At 46.9% G+C, this 26,326-nt stretch overlaps 1 protein-coding gene across 3 annotated transcripts in view; it reads left to right on the plus strand.

Annotated features, from left to right (window-relative positions):
- Positions 1-26,326, plus strand: part of PLCG2 (phospholipase C gamma 2) — a 139,441-nt gene that overhangs the window by 38,393 nt on the left and 74,722 nt on the right. For all 3 annotated transcript variants that reach the window (XM_072967808.1, XM_072967810.1, XM_072967809.1), the window contains exons 3-6: positions 13,534-13,677; positions 15,381-15,474; positions 16,228-16,275; positions 24,708-24,792. In XM_072967808.1, coding sequence (XP_072823909.1) covers positions 13,534-13,677; positions 15,381-15,474; positions 16,228-16,275; positions 24,708-24,792 — 371 coding nt within the window. The remainder of the gene's footprint in view (positions 1-13,533; positions 13,678-15,380; positions 15,475-16,227; positions 16,276-24,707; positions 24,793-26,326) is intronic.

The following is a 26,326-nucleotide window of genomic DNA, read 5'->3' on the forward strand; positions in this document are numbered from 1 at the left end:
TCTGCCCACTGAGACTTGGCTTCAAATAGAACATACCCGTTTAGCCAGTATCTAATCTGTTCACCCCAGGGTTTCTGAGATGCCATCGTGGAGCAGCTCCCTCGGAATTGGACATGGGGAGAGAGCCAGGCTCCTCAGGTCTGCATGTCTCTCTGCCGTGCCCCCATGTCACTGCCCTGCTGCCTTTGGCATCAAGGCCATCCAAGTGGCCCTGAGGGGCTGACTTCAGCTTTCTGAGCCAACTCTGGAAAATGGTAGTTTGTTCTGAAGGTTGGTGTGAGGATTGAGGAGCGGGTGAGGTCAGCTCTGGCACCTAATAAATATTCTGTAAGCAGAGTCCAGTCTGTTCTCCATCCAAGTCAGGTGTTTCTGTCCTGGGCTTGACCTTGACAGGGCTCCATCTTCTACTGGCAGAATTGGTTGGTGAGTCTGGTGGGTGGTGCTGGGGAACCCGGCTCTGGAGCTGGACCAGCAGGGCTCAGACCTCGGTCACCAAAGCCTGCTTCCTCCTCTGCAGAATGGAGGTCTGATAACAGTGGCCACTCACCTCTTAGGGCCACGGGAGGTACCACTGAGGTGGTGGACCCCAAGTATTTGGCTGATGGTCAGTAGATCGTGAACTCTCAGCTGCAGCAGCCGTAGGGGTTTGCGGGTTGGAATCCTTGCAAGGACGCCCCTGAGAGGAAGAACCCAGCAGGACTCACCTGGGCCAGGTTGAGGTCTGAGCAGAGGGAGGTCTTCCTTGGAAAGGAACAAACTCATCCTTCCCTGTGTAGGTTGAGTGGTTAAGAGTACAGGCTGGGAGGTAGACTGCTGGGGTTTAAGTCCTGGCTCCACCAGTGTAGCCTTGGGAAGCCCTGAATCTCTGCCTCAGTTTCCCTGTCTTTGGAATGCACATGATGATCTCTGCTCATGTGGATGCACACGTGTCAGAACCCCTGGTCTGCTGCCTGGCTGTACTATATGTTTTTATGGATGTGGCTTCCCTTCCCTCTTCTCTTTGGTTTCCTCTGAAGCCAAGAGTTCCCTGCTAGGAAGATGAGGACCTGTGCTTTTCCACGGGAGGATTTGACATCAGTCAACCTCTAGAATTTTCTCTACACCCACTGGTCAAAGTTGAGATAATTGTCTATATTCTCAGAACCTTTCTGTTCCTTTTAAAAAACAATAAGAAAAGAACCATCAGACTCAAAGAATGAGCATGTGGTGGTGGGGGTGGCAGGTGTAGTTCAGTGGTAGAGTGTGTGCCTAGTGTGCATGAGGTTTTGGATTCAATCCCCAATACCTCCAATAAAAATAAATAAATACATCTAATCACCCCCCCACCAAAAAAAGAGCATGTGATGTGCAGTGCTGCTGGTTGGACTGAGGTCAGGGAAGGGGTGATGAGATGAGAGGCTGTTGTCACAAGGGGAATTCACTCTGCCCTTCCCCAAGCTCCTTGCATAGAAATTTGTTCTTGGTTGCCGTCCTTGGCCTTTGCAAAATGTGTGGGCCCCCAAGCCAGGCCCTGCTGTGGGCCCCCTGCAGGCCACTTCCTCTCGGTTTCAGTGATGGGCTTATCAGCCGCCGCATGCACATTTATTTTGGTCCAGCTAGAAATAGTATGGATCCTGGTGGAGGCCGGAGCCCAGCGTCAGCTCCTAGACTAGAGAAGCAGCCGTGCAGCCATGAGAGGGGTAAGGAATGCTGTCTCCAGTGTCCCCCAGGGGAGACCATGCTCCGGTGCCCTGGCAAAGCGTGATTTCCAGGCAGTGCCCCAGGAACCTGGACCAGTGGTGGGAGTTTGATGCCCTTGGAAGCTAACTTTCAGTCTTTCAGATCATGTCAAGAAGAACATCTGTTTGGTACTAGCATGGCTTGTTTTATTCTTCCTTTCTTTCTTTCGTTCTTTCTTTCTTTTGTTGGGTTAGGTCATTAGGTCTATTTACTTATTTACTATTAGTTTTTTTTTTAAATGGAGTTACTGGGGATTGAACATAGGACCTCATGTATGCTAGGCATGCACTCTACCATTTGAGCTATATCCCCCCTAATTTTTTCTTTCTTGATACTCTGTATTTTCAGTTGAAAATTTTATTGAGATAATTAAAGATTCATCTCAGTTCCCCCAACGGTAACATCTTGTAAAACTGTAGTGTCACATGGCAGCCAGGACGCGGACCCTGATTAATCCAGGACCCATCTTACTGAAATTTCCCCGGTTTTCTTTGTCCTCTTATGTCTGTATGTGTTTAGTTCTGTATACTTTTATCACGTGTGTGGATTCCTGTATCCACCTCCATAGTCAAGATACAGAAGTTCTGTCACCACCAGGATCCCTCTTAATAACCACATCCACCTCTATTTCTGAATTCTTACACGTCTCATTTTGAAAGACACAAGTTTTCATTAATAAGGTGTCATTTAACATACGGTAAAATCCCCAAGTGGTGAGTGTGAGCTCAAATTTACAGCTCAGTGACTGCTGTCCCCATGAGGTAACACCGCTCTTTCTACCTCTGTGAGTCTTAAGGTGGCAAACTCGACCTCACACCCTCTAACAATTACTCCTTTTCTCTTGTAACTCATAAGCACCCGAGGGTTTGCTTTTGACATCACTGTTTCTGGGCAGAACTTAGTAATACTGTCCTGTTTCCACTGACCATTATTTTACAATTCCTATTATATACAGTGGGCGGAATTGGTTTTCTTTTTACCGAAGACATAAACTCATTTTTGTAATATATCTATTCAAGTGAAAAAGGGTATTTTAGATTTTATTTTCTGGATTTGATTTGAAGACAAATATTAGACAAACAGTGCCGACACTATGCAGGTATGGTGGAGTTCACAAAGTTGATTATCAAATGACTGAAATTTGAGAAATATTGTCAGAAGCATATATGGCTCCAAGAAAACCCCAAACCAAAAACTGGTTGATCCAATGGGGGGGAAATGTATATATAGCCTTTGTACACTGAAAGCCTTCTGTGTAATTTTGATTCACAGTATTGGTTTAAAACAAAGCAAATTAAAATTTTAACAGGCCACGCGTAAGGGAGTGAGTCCTTCCTTAAATGCCTGAACGATTTTTGTCATCATCTGCCCACCACCTGTTTCATACCTAATACATATTTTAAAATGGACTCTTTTTAACTTAAATTTGTGTAGAAAAAACTTTGAGCTCAGTTTAGAAGCTGCTAGGTCAGTATTTTTCCAATTCATATTAAAATACATCACAATTAAGACATAACAAAAGGTGAGTGCTATGAAAGCCATCTCCCGCATCACATGCATGGGATTGTTTTCATTTAGTTTCGGCAGGGGGAGAAAACATTTAATTTAAGTGACACTGAAGCAGTGACTATTTAAAGAATTATTTGATGGTGAGTCTTCGGGGTTTTAGCTGACCAGCTCATCATCAGGCTCCTCTTTTTCTCCTCTTCTCTTGAGTTTGGAAATGATTAAGAACTGAAACACAGGGTGCTGGTAACTGGCTATGAGGAGGTTTGCTCTGTGTTTGAGTTGCCTGGAGAGTCTGGTTTAGAGCTGATCTCTGTCCCCTGCCCCCTGACTTGTCACTGGCACTGTGGGATGCCTGCAGGTGTCCTGGAGGCCGTTCCACTCCGAGCAGTGGGAGTAGGGCAGGACATGTGCTTCCAGAGGGGCAGATTGGACCAAAATTGGACAAGGAGCCTGCTCTAGGCATGCCCGGTTCATCCTTCCAGACTCTCTTGTCAGAGTGTCCACTGCTCCCTGGGGAGAGGGTGTCCCCAGAGGGAGGAGAAGGCTGGTTGATTTCTCCAGTATCGCTTGAAACTCTTAAACACCTATCAAACTGTCCATCAAACATTTGTGCACGAATACAAAGCATTACAGTAACAGCTACCTAATTATTTGATGTTAATCTAGAAGAGCTCTGTATGGAAGCATGAAGTGAGATATTCCCTGCTGGCTGTCAGCACAGTCTCATTCCCCATCTCTAGGCTTTAAAATAATTTTTAATATCTCAAACTCAGAGCAGTTTGCATTTACCAGATTTTCAGGTATATCTCCCTATGGGATGGATATTATTTCACCATTTTACTGACGAGAAGGTGGAGGCTAAACCAGAATAAAGAAACCTGTCCTAAGGTGCACAGCTGGGACACATAAGTGGGACTTTAAGCTTGTGTCTCCTAGATTCTTCTAAAGTTGGGCTCTTTCCCGCTTTGAACCTCTTAAAACTATGTGTTCTGCGGTGCATCTCAGTTATTTATCTGGCTTCAAGGTCAGATGCTGCCATGTATGTAAAATAACTCCACACGCTTGGCTTTTTAAAGCAGAGTCCTTCACCGAGACAGAGCAACACTGAGACAAAGTGAAACAGCAGCAGTGACGAAGGTGTTACTGAAAGATGCTGTGAAAGAACAGTCATCCCGGTAGCTCAACAACCCTGAGCTACTGGAAGACCTCCTGGGGCCACGCAGTTTTTATTTCATGTAACTTCATCTCCTTTGCAAAGCATGTCAGGGAAGGAGATACTGTTACACTGTGTGCGTGGATGAGGAAAGAGCAGAGAGAAGGGAGGTGACTGGCCCAAGCTCCCAGGCGTCGTTGGGGAGCAGAGCTGGGCTTTGAACCAGGGTCTCCGGAGCCTGGGACTACTTCCAGGGCTTTCTCCTCCCCCTTCACCAGGTTAACTGCAGCCTTCAGAACTCAGCCAAGATGCACACTCTCTAGAAGCCTTTCTTCTCCTTGCTGGGGGGAAGTCCCCCTGTGGACTTGAGTTTGCTCCTTTGAGGTGTTGAGCATGGTGGTAGCTTTACGTCCCCACCTGCCGATTTGGTCAGGGTCTGTCTTCCCTTGTACGCTCTGAGCTTCCGAGGGTGGAGAGAGGGTGGAGAGCGTGCCTGCTGACTTCCTCCCTGGCACTCAGCATGATGCCCATTAAATCCCTGATGGGTTGAATGACTGGAAGGTGGAAAGGAGGGTGGGGTTTCTGTATAGGAAGGTGCCCAAGACTTGTCTGTCTGTCTTCCCCTTGGATACATCTGAAGCTTCCCTGAAGATCTTTGGTTAAGTGCTTTGGCAGGTGGCACCCCTTGAGGTGGAGTGAGGAGACTGGGGAAAAGGCTGCGTGCCTGGCATCAGGGTAAGAAAATGTTCCAAGTATGAGGGGGCCGCCTGAGAGCAGCCCAGAATCAAGAGTGGGAGGAGGAAGGAAACAAGAGTTGAAGAACAGGGTCATGGGGACAATCGGCAAAGGGGGCAGAAAACCCCAAGTGTGCATCTGTGGGCAGTGGGTGGGGAGGGTGGTGGGAGGGGTGACAGGACCTGGGGAAGACTCAAGGTGATGCCGGGAAGGGGGTGTGCAGAGACAAGACCTCGCTGCTGTGGCTATGTTATCTCACTTCTTCAAGCAGGAAGCCCAGCTACAGAGCCTGACCGCACGAGCGTGTTTGGCCCGAGCTCTGGCCACCAGAGCCAGTGGTGAAAATAAAGTCACTTGTCTTACGGACTCTGTGTCCTTGGCAGAAATTCAGCTGATGCAGATCAGACTACCCTTGCCACCATTTACCCACCACCTTCCCACCAGCCACCCTTATTGTCAGCACATTGGTAGGAACCTCTCTCTCTTTCTCTTTTTTTTAACCTTTTCTCATGCTTTTACCCACATACGTGCATATGTACAAATGTAGTCGTCCCTCCTTAGCTGAACCTAATGCATTCCTGAAAACACGATGGAGAGCATCTTTCTCTGGACAGCAGAGTATTACGTCATATTACATGAATACAAGTGGTGGTATATTACTAACAGATTGAAGAAACCCAGCCAGTTTCCCCAGTATTGCTTAACACCCTTAAACAGCTAGAAGCAAACCTCTCTGATATTTCTTTAAGAATACAAATCATTGACAGCAACAAATACCTAGTTATTTGATGCTTTACTGAACTTAACTTTACTAGTGCCTATGACAGTATACAGTATGGGTTCTGGATTTTGACTTTTTTTTTCTGCCCTATGACTACTTTGTAACTTAACAGAAATGACAATGAAGTCATCTGTTAAAAATACTAAAGATATCATCTGAATTGGACTCCAGTTGGTAGTTCACTGGTTGGAAGTAAACACTAGGACTCAGAGTGGGCGGGACACTAGGTTTAGTGCCTGATGATTTTCAGCACCGAGAGCATGGGATGTGTTCCTCCCTGATGCATTCTGATAACACGCTGATGTTTCCACTGGTGCCTGCACATGAGCTTCCTGTATTCCTACAGCAGGCGTGTGATCTGGGTGGTGCATTTCAAGTAAAAAATGTTTGCAGGTTATTGTAGATATTCAGATAGAATTCAAATAGCAACAGGCACGTGTATACAATATGTGGGTGCACATAAGTGTACATACATGTGGACCCACACATGCACAGATGCAGGCACGTAAGTCTGGTATCCTTCTCATGTAAGCTGGTGGGGAGTTTTTCCACATCAGTACGTATGGATATGCCTCTTCAATTTCTCCAACAGATAAATTGAGAGACTGTGTTTTTTCTTGTGCCTTATATGAATCCATCCTTAGTTAGTTATATTAATAATTTAAAAAATAATAGCTGACCAGCAATCCCACTCCTGGGCATATATCCAGAGAAGACTCTAATTTGAGAAGATACATGCACCCCAATGTACACAGCAGCACTATTTATTATCCAAGACATGGAGGTAACCTGAATGTCCATCAATAGGTGATTGGAGTCACACACACGCACACAGGAATACTACTCAGCCATAAAAAAGAATGAAATAATGCCATTTGTAGCAACATGGATGGACCTAGAGATGATCGTTCTTAGTGAAGTAAGTCAGACAGAGAAAGACAAATATCATATGATACTACTTATATGTGGAATCTGAAAAAATGGCACCAGTGAACTTGCTTACAAAATAGAAACAGACTACAGACATGGAAAACAAAGTTATGTTACTGAAGAAGAAAGGAGGAGGGAGGGATAAATTAGGAGTTTTGGAGTAGCAGATACAGACTATTGTATATAAAATAGATAAACAACAAGTTCCTACTCTATAGCACAGGAAACTATATTTCAGTAGCATGTAATAACCTATAGTTTAAAAGAATATGAAAAATAATACATATATATGACTGAATCACTATGCTGTACAGCAGAAACTAACACAACATTGTAAATCAACTATACTTCAATAAAAAAAAATTTTTTAAATAATTATCTAGTGCTTCAGAGTTACTACAACTTTATTAGTTAAAAATTAGTGGGACCATGCTTCCACTAGGTGCCTCCAGGAGGTGTGAGATCAAGTGCAGGGCATGTCAAAAAAAATGCCCACCAGGCCCCGCAGACTCTGCCAATTACCAAATAGAAAACTACTCCTACTGCTCAGGGATTTCCTTTCTGACTTCCTGGGACTCCTGATAATCAAGAGGGTGGCCAGACTGTGGGCAACTCTGTGTTTCTGAAGGTGGCCCCTGCTGGCCCAGAAGGCCTGGAAAGTGGTGGTGACAGCTGTGAAGGGCTTAGTGGTGGCTCACGGAGGCCCAGCCACAAGCTTAGGGCCAGCAGTGACTTTCCACCTATGTACGAGTGACTTTTCCGGCTCAGGTTGGTGGCTGGTCAGCTGCATGGCGTGAAGGGGTCACCTCATCATTACACCTGCAGCCCTGAGGGTGTAGTCAGTAGAGGACCAGTTTCTGCTCCTATAAGAAACCTGAGATAATTGAAAACAGGTGTTCAAAAAAAAAAACTTGTATGCAAATGTTCATTGCCGCACTATTTGCAGGAGCTACAAGGTGGAAACAACCTGAATGTCCATCAGTGGATGAATGGATAAACCAGATGTGGTCTGTCCACACAGTAGAATCTTACTCAGCCATGAAAAGGAATCTGCATGGAAAAAGCCAGACACCAAAGACCATGTATTGTGTGATTCCCTCGATATGAGATGTCTAAAATAGGCAAATCTATACAAAAAGCAGATGAGTGGTTTCCAGGGGCTGGTGTGGGCTTGAGAGGGGAGTGTGGAGGCTCAAAAATTTCTTTCTGTGGTGATGAAAATGTTCTAACATTGATTCTGGTGGTGGTGGCCGAAATCTGTGCATCTTTTAAAAACCACTGAATTGTACACTTGAAGTGGATGACTTGTGTGGCATGTGAACTCTGTCTTAATAAAGCTGTCATATTAAAAAGGAGTGAGCGAGAGGGTGCAATGGTACCTGTAATTCCAGAACCATCTGCTGACCCAGGGTACCTTTGGGGGCACAGAACGTACAGGGGCAGTAACATCTTATCTCGTCTCCAGATAGCGGCTCTCCCGGGGGAGCCCAGAGAAGCTCTTCTCTTCAGTAACTAGGACTTGTCTGCATCCTTTAGTGTTCTGCCTGAACCAGAGAGATACTGGGATTTTGACCTCTCGAACATCTGATCCCTGCATCCCCTGGGTGTAGCACAGAAACTACTCGATCAGTGACGTAACATAGGAGAGGATGCTGTGGGCTGACACTGACGCTATAGCATTCACTTCTGCATGCTGAAGGCACTCTGCTGTGAACAGTGTGTCCCTCTGCCTGAGGCCTGGGGAGTTAAGGCCCCCAGAAGCAGCCCCCAACCAGGAGCAGATGGGGGTTGAGGGATAAATACTGCAGCTCCCTTGCTTCTTGGTGGGGCAGACTCTGAGGGACTCCCAGATCCCATGGCATCAGCTCCAGGTGGCCTTGGGGTACCAGCTTGATAACATAGCAACCTCCTTGTCAGCTTCTCCCTTATTCTGTCTCATTTCCCTGCTACTCTGCTGGTGTTTCTTGGGATCAGCTCCCAAATAAACAGTGTGTGCTCAAATCCTTGTCTCAGGGTCAGCTTCTGGGGGAAGCCAAACCAAGACACCTGAGAAGCCTAATCATTTATTCCACGAATATCTGTGTTTCTGCTCTGAGCCAGGCTCTGTTGGCTCCATCCATGAGGGTCCCATTTTGAACAGGGTGGGCAGGACCCCTGTTCTCCTGGGGCTTAGAGGAGAGAGCAGATCTGCAGGTAAACAGATTAAGCCATAAATACACTTGGTGCTGGTGAGGCACTTCACAGCACAGACAAAAATAACAGTGCAGGGAAGTGGAGAAGGACAGGGTGTTGAGGAGAAGTCACTTAATGACGTCCGATTTGGGCAGGAGGCAGCTGTGTGTGCACGTGTGGTGGTACTTGCTGGCAGAGCACGGTGGGAAGAGGGCTGCCTATCCTGTTGTGGCTTCTCAGAGTCGCTTGCTTGACCATGGGGAACAACATGGAGATTCAGATCCTGGTGCTCCCACTTGCTGGCTCATGACCCTGGCCAAGGTCCTTCACCTCTCCATGCCTGTCTCTCCATCTGTATAATACGGAGTCGTGGTACCTGCCTCACAGTGTGGTTATGAGAGTTGATGAGTCGGTATAGGGGTGCTGTCTTGCCCCACCTGGATCTCATTACTAGGACAGTGCACTTCTCTCCCAGCTGCTGGAGGCAGGGAGATCAAGAGGCCAGCCTCCCTGCCTCTGTGAGACTCACTTCCTGGTGTGATCCCCGCATATAGAACGTGCTCGGAAGAGTTTTACATGGTTAGTATTGCCTTGATTTTTATTCTCATGGATGAAGCTGATGTGTCTGTAAGACCCTTGGGGGCCAGGACTGAGTATATCCAGCAGAATGTCTGGCTGATGGTTAAAAAGTATGATGAATAAATACTCTATGGATAGAAAGACTCAACATGTGAGTTCTTCCCAACTTGATCTACGGTCAACATAATTCCGATCAATATCCCAGCAAGCTCTTCTGTAGGTATTGACAATCTGACAATCCTAAAATTTACATGGAGAGGAAAAACACCCGAAACAGCCAGCGCAAACTGAAGAAGAACAAAGTCAGAGGAGGATGCTGCCTCCCTTTGAGACTTGCTGTCTTCACACAGTGAGACATGGGTGAAATAATAGATAGCCAGATCAAGGGAACAGAGCAGAGAGCCCAGAAATAGACCCACACAAACAGTCAACTGATCTTTGACAGAGAACAAAGGCAATCCAGTGCCAAAAGCGTAGTCTTTTCAGAAGTATGATGAATAGGCCAGTACTTATCTGGGGAGAAGAAAGGAGGAAGTGGTCACAGTGACATAATAGAGGCCACCTGTCCTCGCTGATGGGGGTGGATGCCTGTGGCCCTGTCCTGGGACGGGGCTGGCCTCCGAAGGATACTAGCTTGTGCTGAAGCAGAAGGTGGTGTAGGGATGGTCAGGGTTGCCTGCATCTTCAGAGTGGGCATTGACATTTCATTCTGACCTCCCATGTTTCTTTCTGACTTTGTTGCGTGATTGCATCTCCCCCTCCTTGTCTGGGTGGCTTTTCTTCTCTTCATATCTGATTGTCTTTGTCCATCTTTTACCTTGTTTGGGTGTCTCCGTTTCTGTGTGTTCATCCCTGATTCTGTCCCTGTCTGTGTCCCCCTCTCTCTGTCTCCTTCCTCTTTCAAAAGCTATTTATTGGGTCCCCTGTGTACCAGTTTCTCTGCTAGGGGTGGGGATACAGTGTTCCAGAAAGATGCACCATTTAGGAAAAGAGCTATGAATCCACAATTCACACCTCTAAGCACTTGCCTGTTCAGTGTTACTGAGGAGAGGGACTTGGGGTGTATAACAGCAGGAGGGGGAGGATTTTCTGTGAGTTTGGTGGTGACTGAGCTGAAACTGGAAGGTAGAACTCTTAGCTAAACATGCCAAGAGCATTCCCAGTAGAGCCAGCAGCACATGCTGATGTCCTGTGGATGAGTGAGCAGGATCCATTCGCCAGTGAGGCTGGAGCTTGGGCAGTGAGGATGCGCAGTTGATCCAGGTCCAGATGGGATTGGCGAGGTCAGCGCTGGTCCTTGGTTCTTGGTCCTAACAGCACAGGGATGCCACCAGCAGTCTTGAAGCCCAAGTGTGGCATGGGCATGCCTGTCCTTTGTAAAGACGACTCTGGGGGTAATAGCTTCTGGCTGTTTCAGAAGACCTAGCAGGAGGTACCGGTAGCTTGGATTATGGCATCAGCCCTGGGAATGGATAGAAGTCGACAGATTCAAGAGCATTTTAGAAAGTAGAGTTGAGAAGACGTGGTGATTGCCTGAAGATGGTGTTACAGTATCTGAGCTTTCTTCTTTAGTTACGTATGTATCAAATTTTTATTATAATTTTTGCTGTGAGAGAAAAAGCTTACAGGCCAATTCAGAGATTCCCTCCTGGAGATATTTCATGGGGAAAGAGAATGATTAGAGAATCATTATTGACTGGCTAGGGAAAAAGAGAGTATTTGCTTAAAGTCACTAGACTCTTGACTGGCAGTCAGATGGGTGAGTAAGTAAGTAATTTCTGAGAATAAACTTTAATACTGTTAATGTTCTTAGATAATCTTGCAGAAGGTTGTGAACTTCAAGGCACACAATGTTTCTGTTTTGTTGTTAGTTTTTGAGTAGTGAAGGTAAAAGATTCCTAGATTTCAGGGTTTGATGAATAGTGGGGATACTCTGTACCCCAAGGTTTAGAGACCCTCCCAATAATAGGGCCACCCATAATTGATGTTTTTTTTTTTTAATTGAAGTATAGTCTGCTTAAAGTGTTGTGTTAATTTCTGGTTACAGGATAATGTTTCAGTCATACATATACATACATACACACACACACACACACACACACATATATCTGTTTTCATTATAGGTTACTACAAAATATTAAACATAGTTCCCTGTGCTACACGGAAGAGACTTGCTATTTATCTATTTTATATACAGTAGTTAGTATGCAATGGAATATTACTCAGCCATAAAAATAATAAAATAATGCCATTTGTAGCAACATGGATGGACCTAGAGAATGTCATTCTAAGTGAAGTAAGCCAGAAAGAGAAAGAAAAATACCATATGTTATCACTCACATGTGGAATCTGAAAAAGAAAAAAGACAGAAATGAACTTCTTTACAAAACAGAAACAGACTCACAGACAGAAAATGAACTTACGGTTACCAAGGGGGAGAGGGGGTGGGAAGGAATAAGTTGGGAGTTTGAGATTTGCAGATAAGACATTTAAAAAAACTTTTTAGTTTGAAACAATTTTAGACTCATGCGAGCATTCCAGAAATAGTCCCAAGTTTCTGCGTACCATTCATCCAGCTTCCCCCGGTGATAACATCGTTGATAACCATAGTTACCAAACCCAGGAAATGAACACTGGTAAAATATTATTAAACTACAGGCCTTAATTAGTTTTCACCATTTTTTATGTACAGTTAATTTGTGTTTTTGTTTTGGTGTATAGTTTTATGGAATTTTATCACATGAGTAGATGTGTGTAACCACCACCACACACAGGGTATAGAATGCACACTGTTGATTTTAAAGTCTTTTCACTTTACTTCATGAGTCTAGTTCCCTAAACTGTTTTCAGTCCAGTTAGACCCATGGTAAGAAAGCAGAAAGCTTTTAGTTCATTCTGCCCTCTTCCTTTCCTAATTTAATTCTCTGTCTCTGCCTTCTGTTTTTACGTGTGTATGGCCATGAACCTTTCCTGCTCTTTCAACTCTGACTCTAAAATACCTTTGTTCATTTGTTTACGCTGGGGTCTGTTTGTTTCCTTGATCCCAAGTCGAAGCTGAGGGCTCCTTCCCTACCCTCTCATTTCCAGGAATACCTTCCTGTTTCTCTGTTCAATGCAAGGATAGACATATATGTCCCGGGACTCTTATGGTTGCAAGTGACAGAAACTCATTTCTTACTAACCAAAGCCAAAAAGAGAATTTATTGGGTCACGTAAGAAGGGTGCTCCAGGGCAGAAGTGGCTTCAAGCTCGAATAGACCCAAGGGCTGCCAGCCTGGCAATAGCAGCAGTAGGTGAAATTTTATGAACAGCTCTGTCCACATAAGTCCCCAGAGGATGCTGATGGGTCCAGGTTAGGAAATGTGCTCATCCCTGAACCCATCACTGTGCTGGGTGTGGGATACTGTGGTCATTTCTGAGACCCTCAACCCCTCCTTTAGCTTGTGATGGGAGGTGAGGAGGGCACATGGAATGGGTCCATCCCAGGAGAAGATACTTTTTTGACAGAAGAAAGGATTGATGGTCTTGGCTCTTTGTGACAGTCCATTGTTCCTTGGCCGTCCTATAGCAGGGAGGGAGGGAGTCTCCTTTACATCTGGTGGCCATCCTTTGGGAGAAGGGGTCGCCCTTGGGTCAGGTGGCCACTCTGTGGGGGTAGGGTTCACCCTTAGATCCAGTGGACATCCAGGCCTGATAGTTGTGGGCAGTGGGGGTTCTAGGGAGGATGGGTTTCTCCTTTTCCTGTTATCTGTTGCTGGACAACAACTATCCCAATACTCTGTGGCTTAAAACAACAAGCCTTCCATTTATTTACGCAGAATCCTGGCAGTCGAGCAGGGCTGAGGGGCTGGGTCAGCTTGGCTTCGCTGGGCTGCGTGTGTCCGGGGCGCAGGCACGTGGCTGTGTCCCTGGGGGAACTCCAGCTGCTAATGGGCTCCTGTGTATCTCCTTCCAGTGGACATTATGGAGATAAAGGAAATCCGCCCGGGGAAGAACTCCAAGGATTTCGAGCGTGCGAAGGCAGTCCGCCAGAAGGAAGACTGCTGCTTTTCCATCTTTTACGGCACCCAGTTCGTCCTCAGCACACTCAGCTTAGCAGGTGGGTGCATAATGTGTGCTTTTCTCCCTCCCTGTGTCTCAAGTTCCTTCCTAGAAGGTTCTCTAGTGGGATGCTCACACTTTCTCACCCTCTCTTGTGTGTTTGGGGCCCCGTGGTTTTGAATAGTAACCCTGCTTCTTTCTTGCTCTGTGACTTTTGTACCTACTCAGCCTCTCTGAGCTGCAGTTTGCTCAGCTGTGAAATGGGAATACTGGTAACACTGACCTCACTGGGATATTGAAACCATTATGTTAAGAGCCTGCCCAACTCGTGCCAAGAGCTGAAGTCAGGTTACATTTTCTGTCCAATAGAGTGAATCATGTGAACAATCATGATTGACAAGAGAGAAAATAAACACCATTAAAAGTAGACCAAAGAGAGGGGAACTATGAAAGCTGACTAGCATTAGGGACATTGAATTTAGGGCCATAGGGCTCTCATTGGTTTAATTTCTCATTCATTCTTTCATCAGGCATCTTTTGAGCATATGCTCTGTGCTGGGTTGTGCTAGATGTCAGTGGGGCTATAAAGAGGTCTAAGACCCAACTGCTGCCTTTAAGGAGCTCACAGTCTACTTGAGGAGACAGGCATATGGACCAGAAGTTAGATAAGAGCTGTAGTCAGTACGTATTATAGCATGCTGTAAGAATACAGAGTGCCTAGTTCTAAGGAAGTCTTTGCAGAGGAGGTGACTTTTAAACTGGGTTTTGAGGCATCAGTAGGAGTTGGGAGGAAAGAGGGAGGATGGTCCAGTGGGAGGGCGCTGTGTGCACAAGGGCTTGGAGAGGGGAAACAGCAAGCTGTGGGAAGTGATGGGTGAATGTCTGATAGATGTGTGGCAGGTGGCAGAGAGGGGCCCATGACCATGAACCTTCATAGCTGTGTCCACTTAGCCCCCCGGCAGGCTGTGGCTTGGCTACTGTTCGTGGTAGAGAAGTCATGAGAGCCCAAGCAAAAGGTGGAGCCCAGGATGCCAGCTTGATGTCTGTCCCACTCTGGGGTCCCTCTTCCAGAGTCCTGGAATTCAAGGTCAGGTATAGAGATAGGCAAGACCTGGATTCATATCACAGCTTCTCACTTACTGGCTCTGTAACCCTTCTGAGCCTCAGTTTTCTCCTCATTCGCACAGGAAGAGTGAGATCAGAAACCCTGGCATGCTCTTGTCCCCACTGACAGGGTTCCTGGAGGTTTGGACATGTTTAATAACTGGATCAGGTGTTCGCATTGCCAGCTCCGTTTTACCGATGTGGAAATGAGGCACAGAGTGGTTAAGTAAGCAGCTGAATGTCACACAGCCCTGAAGTGGTGCACTGGGACTTGGTGACGATGCTGAGCTCTTAATGACTTGTTGCCCCTTCCCGCCCAGGCATCAGCATCGCCTCAGTTCCACTCCTTTCTCTGGCCTTGCCTGGAAATGGGAGAAATGCTGAGGGCTGCCCAGGATTCTGGTCCAAGTTATCCCAGGTCCTGCCTCTTGTTCATTAATGTAGGACTAAAGTGAAACCTCTTTTTAAAAAGTTGCCCACTTGTCACTTCTGCAGTAGGCTCACCATGGCCTCATCTTAGACAAAAAGCAAGTCCTAGAGACCAGCACAGGCTCCTCCCACGCCCATGTCTGTGTGGGGCTGGGGAGGCGGGGCTGGGGTCTCTAAGCAGAGGTCTTCAGGGAGTAACACAGCATTTCCACTGGCCTGTCTCTCCAGCTGACTCTAAGGAAGATGCAACTAAGTGGCTCTCTGGCTTGAAGATCTTACACCAGGAAGTGATGAGCGCGTCCACACCCACCATCATTGAGAGGTAATGTTAATCTCTGTATTCACTCACTCAGGCATTCATCCTGCTCCCTTTAGCCAATATGGCAAAAGAAGGAAAAAGGGGCCATTTCATCTTGGAGACTCACTGAGTGTCCTGTATGCAGTAGGTGCCCAGGAGTGGCTGTGGACTCCCCAGTGTCTCACAGAAGAGCCTTTCTCAGTGCTGGGCCTTGGCCTTGGCCTGCTTGGGTGAGGAATGCATTGGAACTGAGACAGAAACTCTCACTGGTGTGTTGGAGAGGGGACCAGAGTCTTGTTTCTTAAAGGATTTAAGAAAGGGTGAGGCTGATGGTTCGAAGGATGTTGGACTTGGGGTCCGGGATTTCCCACCTGCCACTACCTCTTGGCTTCCTGAGGGCCTTCTTGGGACTGTCTCCTCGATGTCATGCATGTCTGAGGGGACTGATGTCGGAATTACTGTCCCTCCAGCAAACCAGAGCCCTCTGATAGCTACCATTTTTCTTACCAGCTTTTGGGGGATTAACAGATACTGTCAGAGAGAAGTGCCAGTTGAAGGAGTGCCAGCCTGAGCTGAAGGGGCCCCGTGGCTCAGCTTGGACATTTCAACTACGAGGAGAAACTGCTCTTCCCAAGATGCCCGAGTTAATTGGGAAAACTTCCTTTTCGTTTCTTGTTTCCATTGTGCTACCCTGTGGAACTCACTTAGACATGTGCTGTTTTCTAACTTTGTTTCTCTGCCTCTCTCTCTCTTTTTTTCCCTTAACTCTCTTCCCAGTTGGCTGAGAAAACAGATTTATTCTGTGGACCAAACCAGGAGAAACAGGTAAGATTCGTTCACATTTTTGTGTTTTTTTTTCCTGCATCATTTTGGATTCCAACGTTCATTCTTTCTTTAAACATTCCAAGGGGACTGGAGTGTGTTTGGTGCTGTGGGAAGGTCCTCATGAAGTCAGATTGGACTTACCAGGTGCCAGACGCTATGCTCGGTGCTGGGGGTCATGGTGACAAAACCTTCACCCACGGTGGGTGGTCACATCGCAGTGGAAAATTCCAACCCATCTGCAGAGATGACTTCTCTGCCATGGAGCATTTGGACTACATCTTTGAGGCCTTCACATTTGAGCTCCTGTGTTCTGGGGAGAAACGGGATCCCCTTGGCGCCTGCCCTTACTTCGTGGTGGGAGAGAGATTGAGTCTAAAGAAGTAATCCAAGTTAAACAGAGATGTTTGTAAGGACTGGGCAGACGTGAGACAGGCGATGTGATAATGTCTAATTCAGTGTCCTCGACAGTTCATCTTGGAGTGGTTCCCTTTCGGCACACACAGCGCTCTGTGCCAGACATTTCTGTAACAAACACAGTTTATCCTTGGATGGGTGCAGGGTGATTTGCTTATTGATGCAAAATCATTTCTTTCTTGATAGACATAAAGCTGCTCCTGGTCCTTTATTATCATGGAGAATAATGCTGCTATGAAAACCTTCGGGTCTCCCTTTTTGTAAACATGTGTAATGAGGATATGAGCCAGATGAATTCCTAGAAGAGAAATACTGGCAGCCAAGCATCGTCTGGTCTAAAATATTTTGAGAGAGGTAGTAGCAATTTCCATTTCTACCAGTGGTGCATGAGAGCACTCATTTCCTTGTATCACTGGACTTTGACCTTTATTAACCTGATGGGTGAAAGGCAGCAGTGGATTTTTGCTTACATTTTCATTTCTTTATTTATGGAGAGGCTAAACATTCTCTCATCGATTTTTTAAAATTTGTTATTGTTTATTTTTAGTTGCTTATTTTTAATTATATTGATTGAACCCAGGACCTCATGCATGCTAAGCACACACTCTACCACTGAGCTATACCCTCCCCCCCTATTTTTAGGTTATGATCCAGTTCTTGCTAATAATGTAACAATAAAAACCACCATTTATCAAGCACTCAGCATGCCAGGCACTGTGCTATACACTTGACAATCACTATATCATTTTAGCCTCCTATCAGACTTCTTTTAAAATTTTGAAATGTCTTTTCTTCCTTCCACTCTCTGTTAAGAGGGGTCAGCATCATATGTGAGGCAACAGGTTGCCTCTGCAACTCTTCCCTCTTGTTCCTGAAAGTCTTTCCATCTCTAAGAAGTTTGGTGTCACGCCACTGTCCCCCATCACTTGTTGTTTTCAGAGCCTCTGTGGTCCCTTCCATACACGCCCCATGGGATGATCTGCACACGGTAACCATGGAGTGGTGAAAGTTCAGTAATACTGTGAGGTTGGCCAGCAGCTTTGTGCGTGAGCTGTCCGTCTGCTCTCCCTCCCTCCTCCTCCTCGCAGCCAGCATTCACTGTGTCCCGCACCCTGGGCTTTGCCCCCATGCTCTGGAGATAGATCCAGCGAGGTCCTATAGTTGGAGGATTTTGTACACACTGGTCTCTTTCACCCTCAGAGGTGGAGCCCTTATAACTGTTTCCTTTCTCCGTGGCTTTGGGGTGATTCACAGCTGAGGTTGGCCCAGGGATGACAGAGGGAGCCCCCGGGCCCTCTCTCCACGCGGTAGGGCTGGGGTTGTTGATTTGGTTCCGAAGTCTGCTTCTCCATCTTCTGTTGTTAAGAAACGGAAGCCTCCTCCTGGCTCAGAATGGATTCTTGCACGCCTTCCATAAAGAAGTCCTTTTCAGAACCTTCAGTAGAGAGCAAGTCTGGCTCTGGCCTGGATTCCTAGTTCCTTGCCCACCCTTCTGCCCCTGACCTCCCTCCCAGTGGGCAGAGCTCTGCTGCTCTGTCAACACATGGAAGATCCCACCTTTCCTGTGGTTCTGTGAGGTCCGGAGGGAGTTTTCCAGAGAAACTTTGACCAAGGTGCCAATGAAAGGGCCATTGACTTCTGTTCTGCCAGTTCCCCTCTTTTCCTGTTGCCCACATGAATTGCGTTTCCTGAAGGAAAACAAAGGAGCCGCAGCAGCAAAGGAAAGGCTCTGGGGACAGGAGGCAGGCTGTGGGCTGGCCTGGCTCGGGCAGTCTCTGCTCCCGGGGTTTTCCTGGCCTGAGTGCGTGTTTCATCTTTTAGCCTCTTGAGAGGCAAAACGGCAGCAGATGGCACTGGTCGGGAATTTGCTTTGCAGCAGCCGCTGTTCTGAGGGCTTTCTGTGCTTGTGGAATTGGGAGAAGCTTACGGAAAGGATGCTCTCAGACTGGCGAGCTTGGCACCCTCTGGTCCATTTTCTGGGGACACTGAGGCCAAGAGAGGTTAGATCACTTGTTCACGGCAGCCCAGCTGGGCAGCTGTGGCTCATTCGTCACTACTTGATGCTGCCTTTTTTTTTTTTTTTGTAATGTGCTCTTGGAAGCTGTTAAAAGGCCGAAATTTTCCCTTCCCCACCCTGACCTGTGACCTAAAACTCTTTATTTAATTTGTTTCATTATGCTTAGATAGACATAACATCAAACTTACCATTTGAAGTGTACACTGTTGTTTTTTTAATTGAAGTATAGTCAGTTTACAATGTTGTATTCATGTCTTGTGTACAGCATAGTGACTCAGTTATACATATATATCTTCCTTTTCATATTCATTTCATGATAGGCTATTACAAGGTATTGAATGTAGTCCCCTGTGCTATACAGTAGGACTTTATGTATCTGTTTTATATATAGTAGTTAGTATCTGCTAATCTCGAACTCCCAGTTGATCCCTCCCCACCCCCACTCCCCACCCCCACCCCCGGTAACCATGTTTGTTTTCTATGTCTGTGAGTCTGTCTCTGTTTTGTAAGTTCATTTGTGTCCTTTTAAGTGTGCACGTCTGTGAAATTAAGTGCCTTCTTGTTGTTGTACTGTTGTCACCGTCCATCTCCAGGACTCTTCTCATCTAGCAAAACTGAAACTCTGTACCCATTAAACTCTGAGTCCCATTTCCCGCTCCTCCCAGCCACTGGTAACCTCTCTTCTACTTTCTGTCTGTATGACTACTCTGGATGCTGCATATGAGTGGAATGGTGCCATATTTGTCTTTTTATGACTGGCTTATTTCACTTAGCATAATGTCTTCAAGGTTCATCCATGTCACTGTAGCATGCATCAGAATTTCCTTTCTTTTTTTTTTTTTTAAGTTTTCTTTTGGGGAGGGATTAGGTTTATTTATTTACTTATTTATTTTTAGAGGAGGTACTGAGATTGAACCCAGGACCTCATGCATGTTAAGCATGTGCTCTACCCTCCCCCCAGAAGTTCCTTTCTCTTTAAGACCAAATAATATTCCATGTGTCCCTATACCACATCGTGTCTATCCATCCATCAGGGGACACTTGCTCCAAGTGCTTCCATCTTTCGGCTGTTCTAAGTATTGTTTCTGTGAACGTGGGTTTCGAGTCCCTGCTTTCACTTCCTTTGTGCCTTACTCAGGAATGGAATTGCCGGATGAGATGGTAATACTGTTTAATTTTTTAATGAACTGCCTACTGTTTTCCACAACAGTTGCAACTATTTTATATTCCCACCAAGCAGTGCAACAAGGATTCCATTTTTCACCACCTTCTTGCCAACACTTCTTCCTTCCTTCCTTCCTCCCTCCCTCCCTTCCTTCCTGCCATCCCAGTGGGTGGTAAGTAGTATCTCATTTTGGTTTTGATCCGTGTTTTCCTAATGCCTCCTGATGCGGAGCATCTTTTCATGTACTTTTTCCTGTTTGTATATCTTCTTTGGAGAAATGTTTATGTCCTTTGCCCGTTTAAAAATTTCATCTTGTGATTTTAGTTCTTATATCTCCTTCCAAGTACTGACCCTGGGCTAGGTGTTTCACAACATTTTATTGTTTATTTTTCCACTGTTATTTACTGCTACCTTTTTTTTTAAATTATAAAAGTAACTCATGTTCATTATAGAAAACTTTGGAAATACTGAAAACCAGACAAAATTTATATGAATTTGACATTAAATGGTCAGCACCATTAACTCTGGCTACAGTGTTTTTGGGTAGATTTTCATCCTCAGTGTTGTTCTTCATTTTACTTTATCAAAATCTTACCATACATATGATCTTATATCCTGTTCTTTAAATAATTTTAAAATTTTGGAATAATTTAGAGAAAGGTTGCCAACAAAGCACAGAGTTCCCATCTGCCTCTTTGCCAGTTTTCCCTAAGGTTCGCACCATTCATGACCATGGTATATTTGTTAAAATTTAGAAACCACCTTTACTTCATGACTGTTGAGTAAACCCTAGATTTTATTGGGTGTTCACCTTTTTTTCCCGCCAGCATCCTTCCCCTGGTCTGGGATCGAACCCAGGACCCCACATTGCACTTCATTGTTCTGTCCCTTTGGTCTCCTCTGGGCTGTGACAGTTTCTCCTCTTCCCTTGTCTTTCATGACATTGATATGTCTCAGGTATTCTGTAGACTGTCCCTCCAGTTGTGTTGGTCTGATATTTTTGTCATGATTAGACTGGAGTTGAGGGTAGCCTGAAGTGGTAGGTGTTTGGGAAGAATGTCACGGAGGTGATGTCTTTTCCTTCACCTCATGTCCAGGGGCGCCTGCTCTCAGCGTGGCTTGTCAGTGGAGATGTAAGCCTTGACCACCTGGCCAAGGTGCTGTCTTCCAGATTTTTCCTTTGTAAGGCCCCCCCATCTGCCTCTGCTCTATTATTTGGAAATAAATCACTGAGTCCAGCCCACATGAAAGGGGGACAGACTATTTCCACTGGCGTTAAACTGTTAGACTCTTACATTTTGTTGCAGTGCTTCAGGAAGAGTAATGCCTGCATTACATTCAGCCAATGGGATTTGCCATTTGGCTTGAAAAGTTGCCTTTTGTTTGTCATTTCGTTTGTGTCCAGTTTTTCCTTACGTTCACAGTTTCACTGAATTATTCAAAGTGAATGGAAGAAGTGACCCTCTTGAGAAGCATTTTTGGGGCGATTTTGTAGGATTTTCGACTTCGAGCCAGGACGTTGAGTCCCTGTTGGCAGATGGCCTCTGCTTTCTTTGAGTCTTGGCCTTGTTGCTGTTCATGTTGTTGGGGGCTCCTTGAGGTCAGGGATCTGGCTGGTTCAGTCTTACTTGTGTTTGTCAGATGAATGAAAGTCCTCCCTCTTTATTCCTAGATGTAATGTCGGGCAAACAGAACGTTCTGTGTTGGAAACTTTCCTTTTGACATTGCCAGGCCTGGAGAGACTGGGTCAAAAGCATGAATGTTTAACGTTAATCTTGGGCAGATTTCCAGAACCCCCTCCCCCTTTTTGAATCTTTAGCATTTAGTTGCCTCTTTATCTGGGAATTAGTTTCCAAGGTCGGTGCATTAGTTGAAAACTACAGTCAAAATACCCCTTGAGAAAGCCCCTTAACCTTCCATGAGGATCCCTGGAATTGCATCCCTCAGGGCGAGTCCTGCAGAGGGGGCGGCAGCGCTAAGGGCTGGGAGCAGATGTCTCTGTGGCCATTTCTTTCCCACCTTGCCCTTTGCCCCAGGTGCATAACCTTGAATTTGCATAAGATGAATGTGCACCTCCTGTTCTTTAGAAGGTGGAAGGGAACGGGTTTTTGGGTGGGAGGCAGGTGTGTGGTCCTGTTCTCTCTTCAACAGGATTGCAAATAGGGGTTCCATGCTGTTCAGGGCTAGGAGTCCTGGCTCCAGCCCACGGGGCCATCTAGGGGGCTTTAGCCACCAAAGTGCACAGCCTGTCCTGCAGAAATTCTGCTCCACTTGGTCTGGGAGGGGAAGCACGAGTTTGCATTTCTGACAGATTCCCAGCTAATGCTGATAATCTGGGCCCCGGGACCTTACTTGGAGAAGGAAGCTTCTAGAGCTATACTGTCCACATGTGACTATTTAATAAATCTAAATTAATTAAAATTAAGTAAAAAATTAAAAATTCAGTCCCTTGGTCGCCCTAGCCACATTTCAGATTCTCGGTAGTGGCTACCGCATTAGCCAGCCCCGATCTAGAACATTTCCATCATGGTAGAAAATTGTGTTGGGCAGCGCTGAGGGTTGAATCTCAGCCCTGACACTTGTTGGTTGTGTGAGTTTGGGTAAGCTACTTAATTTCTCTTTGTCTTAGCTTCCTAATCTGTAAAAGAGATCGTATTTCCTACCTCCTAGGGTTGGTGTGAGTGTTCAGTGGATTCGTATGTGAGCAGTGCTTGGGTGGTGCCTACGTATTTGTGGTCAACACTAAAAATGTTTGTTATTGGTAGAAGAAGCTGGGGGTGGTGGAGGTGTTGGTTACCAGCCTTGGGGTGGCAGGTCAGTTTCCTCTGTTATTTGGTAAAGGCCACCCCGGGGTGCAGTGTTGTAGAATCTGGGACTGTGCCAGGCTGAGGAGGGAAGGTACCATGAGTGTTTAGTGTCCATGGTGGGGGGGGGGTCGTTTTTGTCATTGGTTCCCAAAGGGATTGCTCTGGTTCCTAACCCGCTGTCACCGATTGATACTGTGGAAACATAATCTGAGATGTGGGTTTGTGTGTAGGAAGCTTACTGGGGAGCAGGCAGCGGATCAACACCTGTGGAAGTGAAGGCAGCGGAAAGAGCTGGGCCTCGATGCAGTGGCAATCGTGGCCTCACCTGACCCCACTAGGAGCTGCAGGGACAGCCCTGCAGAGCTGTCCTGAATTGAGGCCAGAGGGCTGGGTGTGACCTCGGCTGAAGCACTCCCTTTATCTGATGACAAGTCCTGGACAGGGAGAGGGTGAAGTTAGAGCTGCTGGCTTCCTACCCCCCAGCAGCTGGGGAGTCTGTGTGCCAGTCCTGGCTCAGGGTCACCTGCTGCGCAGGTTCAGATGCCCGGAGTGGGGAGTGGGGGAGAGGCGCAGGCGGGGGGGTAGAGTGATGGGGTCCGTGCACTGGAGCCCAAAGATACTCTCTGGTCCCTACCTTTACCTGGGGGCTCATTTGCTCTGCTGTAAGGTGGGACTTTGGAAGCAGGTGGGCTCGGATGTCCCAGTGCTCATTACGCCCCGGGCCCTGTGTTTGCTCCACCAGCCCCAGGCAGCCGTACTGGCTCCCAGCTCCCCAGTCTCTTTGTTCCTGGGTGTGGGATGGTTCTTGGTCCTGTTTCTTCCTGAAAGTTCTGGCTTCCCGAGGAGAGTCTGATGTCTCTCCTGGTCGTGGGTGAGCCCCTCTGCCACCAGCTTGGCCAAACCCTCTTGCTGCCTCTTTTTGCAGCGCCAGCCCAGCCACTCTTCTTCCTTCATCCCAGACACCCCAGGGCTGGGTCAGGAAGGGGTCTCAGCCAGCCCTCAGTGTCTCTCTGGGAAAGCCCAGGGTGCCCGCCCTGGAGTGGTGGGCGGTGGGGGATCATCTGACACATAAAGGTCTCTGATATTAGGGAACCCGTTAGATTGGAGACAAGAATGCTGGAGGTGGGGACACTGGCGGCCAGGAGTCCACTTGGTCGTCTCCAAGGGTAGCTGCTGAGTGTGACATGCTGCTTCCTTCTGGCTGTGCTGGCAGAGGCCGAGTAGTTGGTGTGGGGGAAGCTGGGCCATTTGCTGCCCACAGCCCAGGCAGACTTCCTTCCTGGCCTGCACAGCCCCAGTCTGATGTGATATCTCCAAGAACACAGAACGGTTTTCTCTGACCGCACCAAAGCCCCCCCCACCCCCAGACCACCCGGTGTCGCTTTTCTGGGCACTTGGCCCTGCAGCCTCAAGGATCTGGATCACGGGAGTCTGCCTTCATTATGCACTCGCAGCGAGCCTTTCTGAGCCTCAGTTTCTTCACCTGGAACATGGGGGTGATAGTGGCACCCACCTCATAGCATCGTTAGAACAGCTCTGGCCTTGAGCAGCGTACTCTGCCTCCCACCCCATTGCCTGTTCTGAATCCTGAGGGTGGACAATGCATACGGTGTCAGGGGTTCAGGATAGTGAGGAGCTTGGTAACATTATTACCTGGAGATACACAGGACAGCCTGGCATATAATAGTGTTCAAATAAGGTTGGCTCCTTTCCCTCTCCATCTCTGGCCTTCAGTGACGTGCCCTTGGTTTGAACCTCTGTGACAGTTCATATCTGCAAAGGTCATCTGTTGCTGTTTCTGCCTGTGCTGTAACTCTCCTCTATGACCTGTGTCCACAGCCATCCCTGAAGGGTGGAGACCAGCCTTGCACCCCGGGTGTCACCCCCAACGTTGGACCTGGGGTCTCAGTTCCCAGTTAATGCTCACTGACAGCTTTTGGCGGGTCTTCTGATAGAGGTGGGAGTCGCCCACCTTCTTCTCTTGAAAGGCTTCCAGGCTGACAGAGCTGGGGTTCCCCTCTTTTTTCAGCATCAGCCTCCGAGAGTTGAAGGCCATCTTGCCCCTGGTCAACTTCAAAGTGAGCAGCGCTAAGTTCCTCAAAGATAAATTTGTGGTAAGTTTCATAGCTCAGCCTGGCGATCTTGTGATCCCTGGGCTACTGGTGCCTCTCACGGGAAAGCTACCACGTGCCTTTGAGCTCCGATGAATGTTGCCCAAGAAAGTCCTTCGCCTCCAGATTCATCCATCTTAGTCCAGACAGAGAGATGGCGCATGAAGATCTCAGGACCCCGTTCTCAATCCTAGCAGAGAACACCATCCACCAAGACTGCGTTTACTGCGCTCCTTGACTTGGAGCCTTTCTGCCAGTCCGCCTTTCCTTTTCCCTCGCCATCCACAGCCTGTTCCCCTTTTACCAATATGAACAAATGTGTTTCTTTTGGAAAACATTATGTAAGATTCCTTACGTGGGTTGCCAGGGATGTAGCATTTTTTATGAGAGTCCTGATAATGTAGTTGTCGGAGTTGCTCTTCTCTGCCCTTCCTCCCCCTCCCACCCATCCCTCCCTCCCTCCACCCTCCCATCCTCCCTCCAACCCACCCTCCCATCCCTCCATCCCTCCTGCCACCTATCGTTTCGTTTGTTTATGATCTTGTGTAACTAAACTGTTGGTAGATCTGGGGCAGGTAAAGTCACTGCATGATTGATGGGGTAGGTTGATCAGGTGGGGCTCTTCTGAGCAGTGTGAGGCTACAGATGATCCGTGAGTAGCGTTTCTGGTCCTCAGAGAGAAACTGGCCCTCATCAGGGAGCCCAAAAACACTATCCCAGTAGTCCCAGTTGGAGGACTCGCATGGCCATGCCAGTGGCAGCCCTAGTCACAGGATTCCTCTGCTGAAAGAGCTCATTCATTTTGGTACCAGTGAGCTCCTAGAAGAATTAACCCTCTTTATTGCTCCTCAAGCTGTCTTTTGACCTGCCCTCATCATTCCAACTGACCCAAGAAGGCAAAACCAGAGAAGGGTGGAGATTGACAGAAGGAAAGAGAGATGGGAGAAGCGGTTACTGTTGACCACCACGTAACTGGAGTTTTGTTCTTTATCCAGCCTTTACTAGGCAGGAGCTATGAAGATGTAATCTGATGCAGTTTCAGGGAAGTCCGAGGAGGGTAGGGGTGGTTCTCTCATTTTATAGATGAAGAAACTAAGGGTCTACATGGGTCAAGTGAATTGCCCAAAGCCATTAAGCACAGGGGACAAGTCTTGACTGGAGTTGAGCTCTGTAACTCCAAAGGCTTGGTTCATTTTCTTATGCTTTAAAAAATGACCTATATGTACATATCCTACGTGTCTAGATTTGAAAGTGTCTTTTGCCCCCAATAGGAGGACTTCTGCAATATGACCCTTGGAATTCTGGCCGAGACTCTTCCCTTTTTCAGAGTCACGGGAAAGCTCTTACCTGGGGTCCCTTGTGGGTATGTTTTCCAGGCAGATAAATCAGGAAACTTGTAGACAGCTGGGTTCAGAAGAATGCAAGTTTGATTTCAGCCAGTGTTGTAGAAAGGCCCTGCTATTTCTGTGAACAGGGAGGAGGCATTCTTGTGGTGGACACCAAAAATTGTGTGGTCACTTCTTTTTTTTATATTTAC

The sequence above is a fragment of the Vicugna pacos genome, chromosome 9 (assembly GCF_048564905.1).
Source record: "Vicugna pacos chromosome 9, VicPac4, whole genome shotgun sequence".
Classification (NCBI taxonomy): Eukaryota; Metazoa; Chordata; class Mammalia; order Artiodactyla; family Camelidae; genus Vicugna; species Vicugna pacos.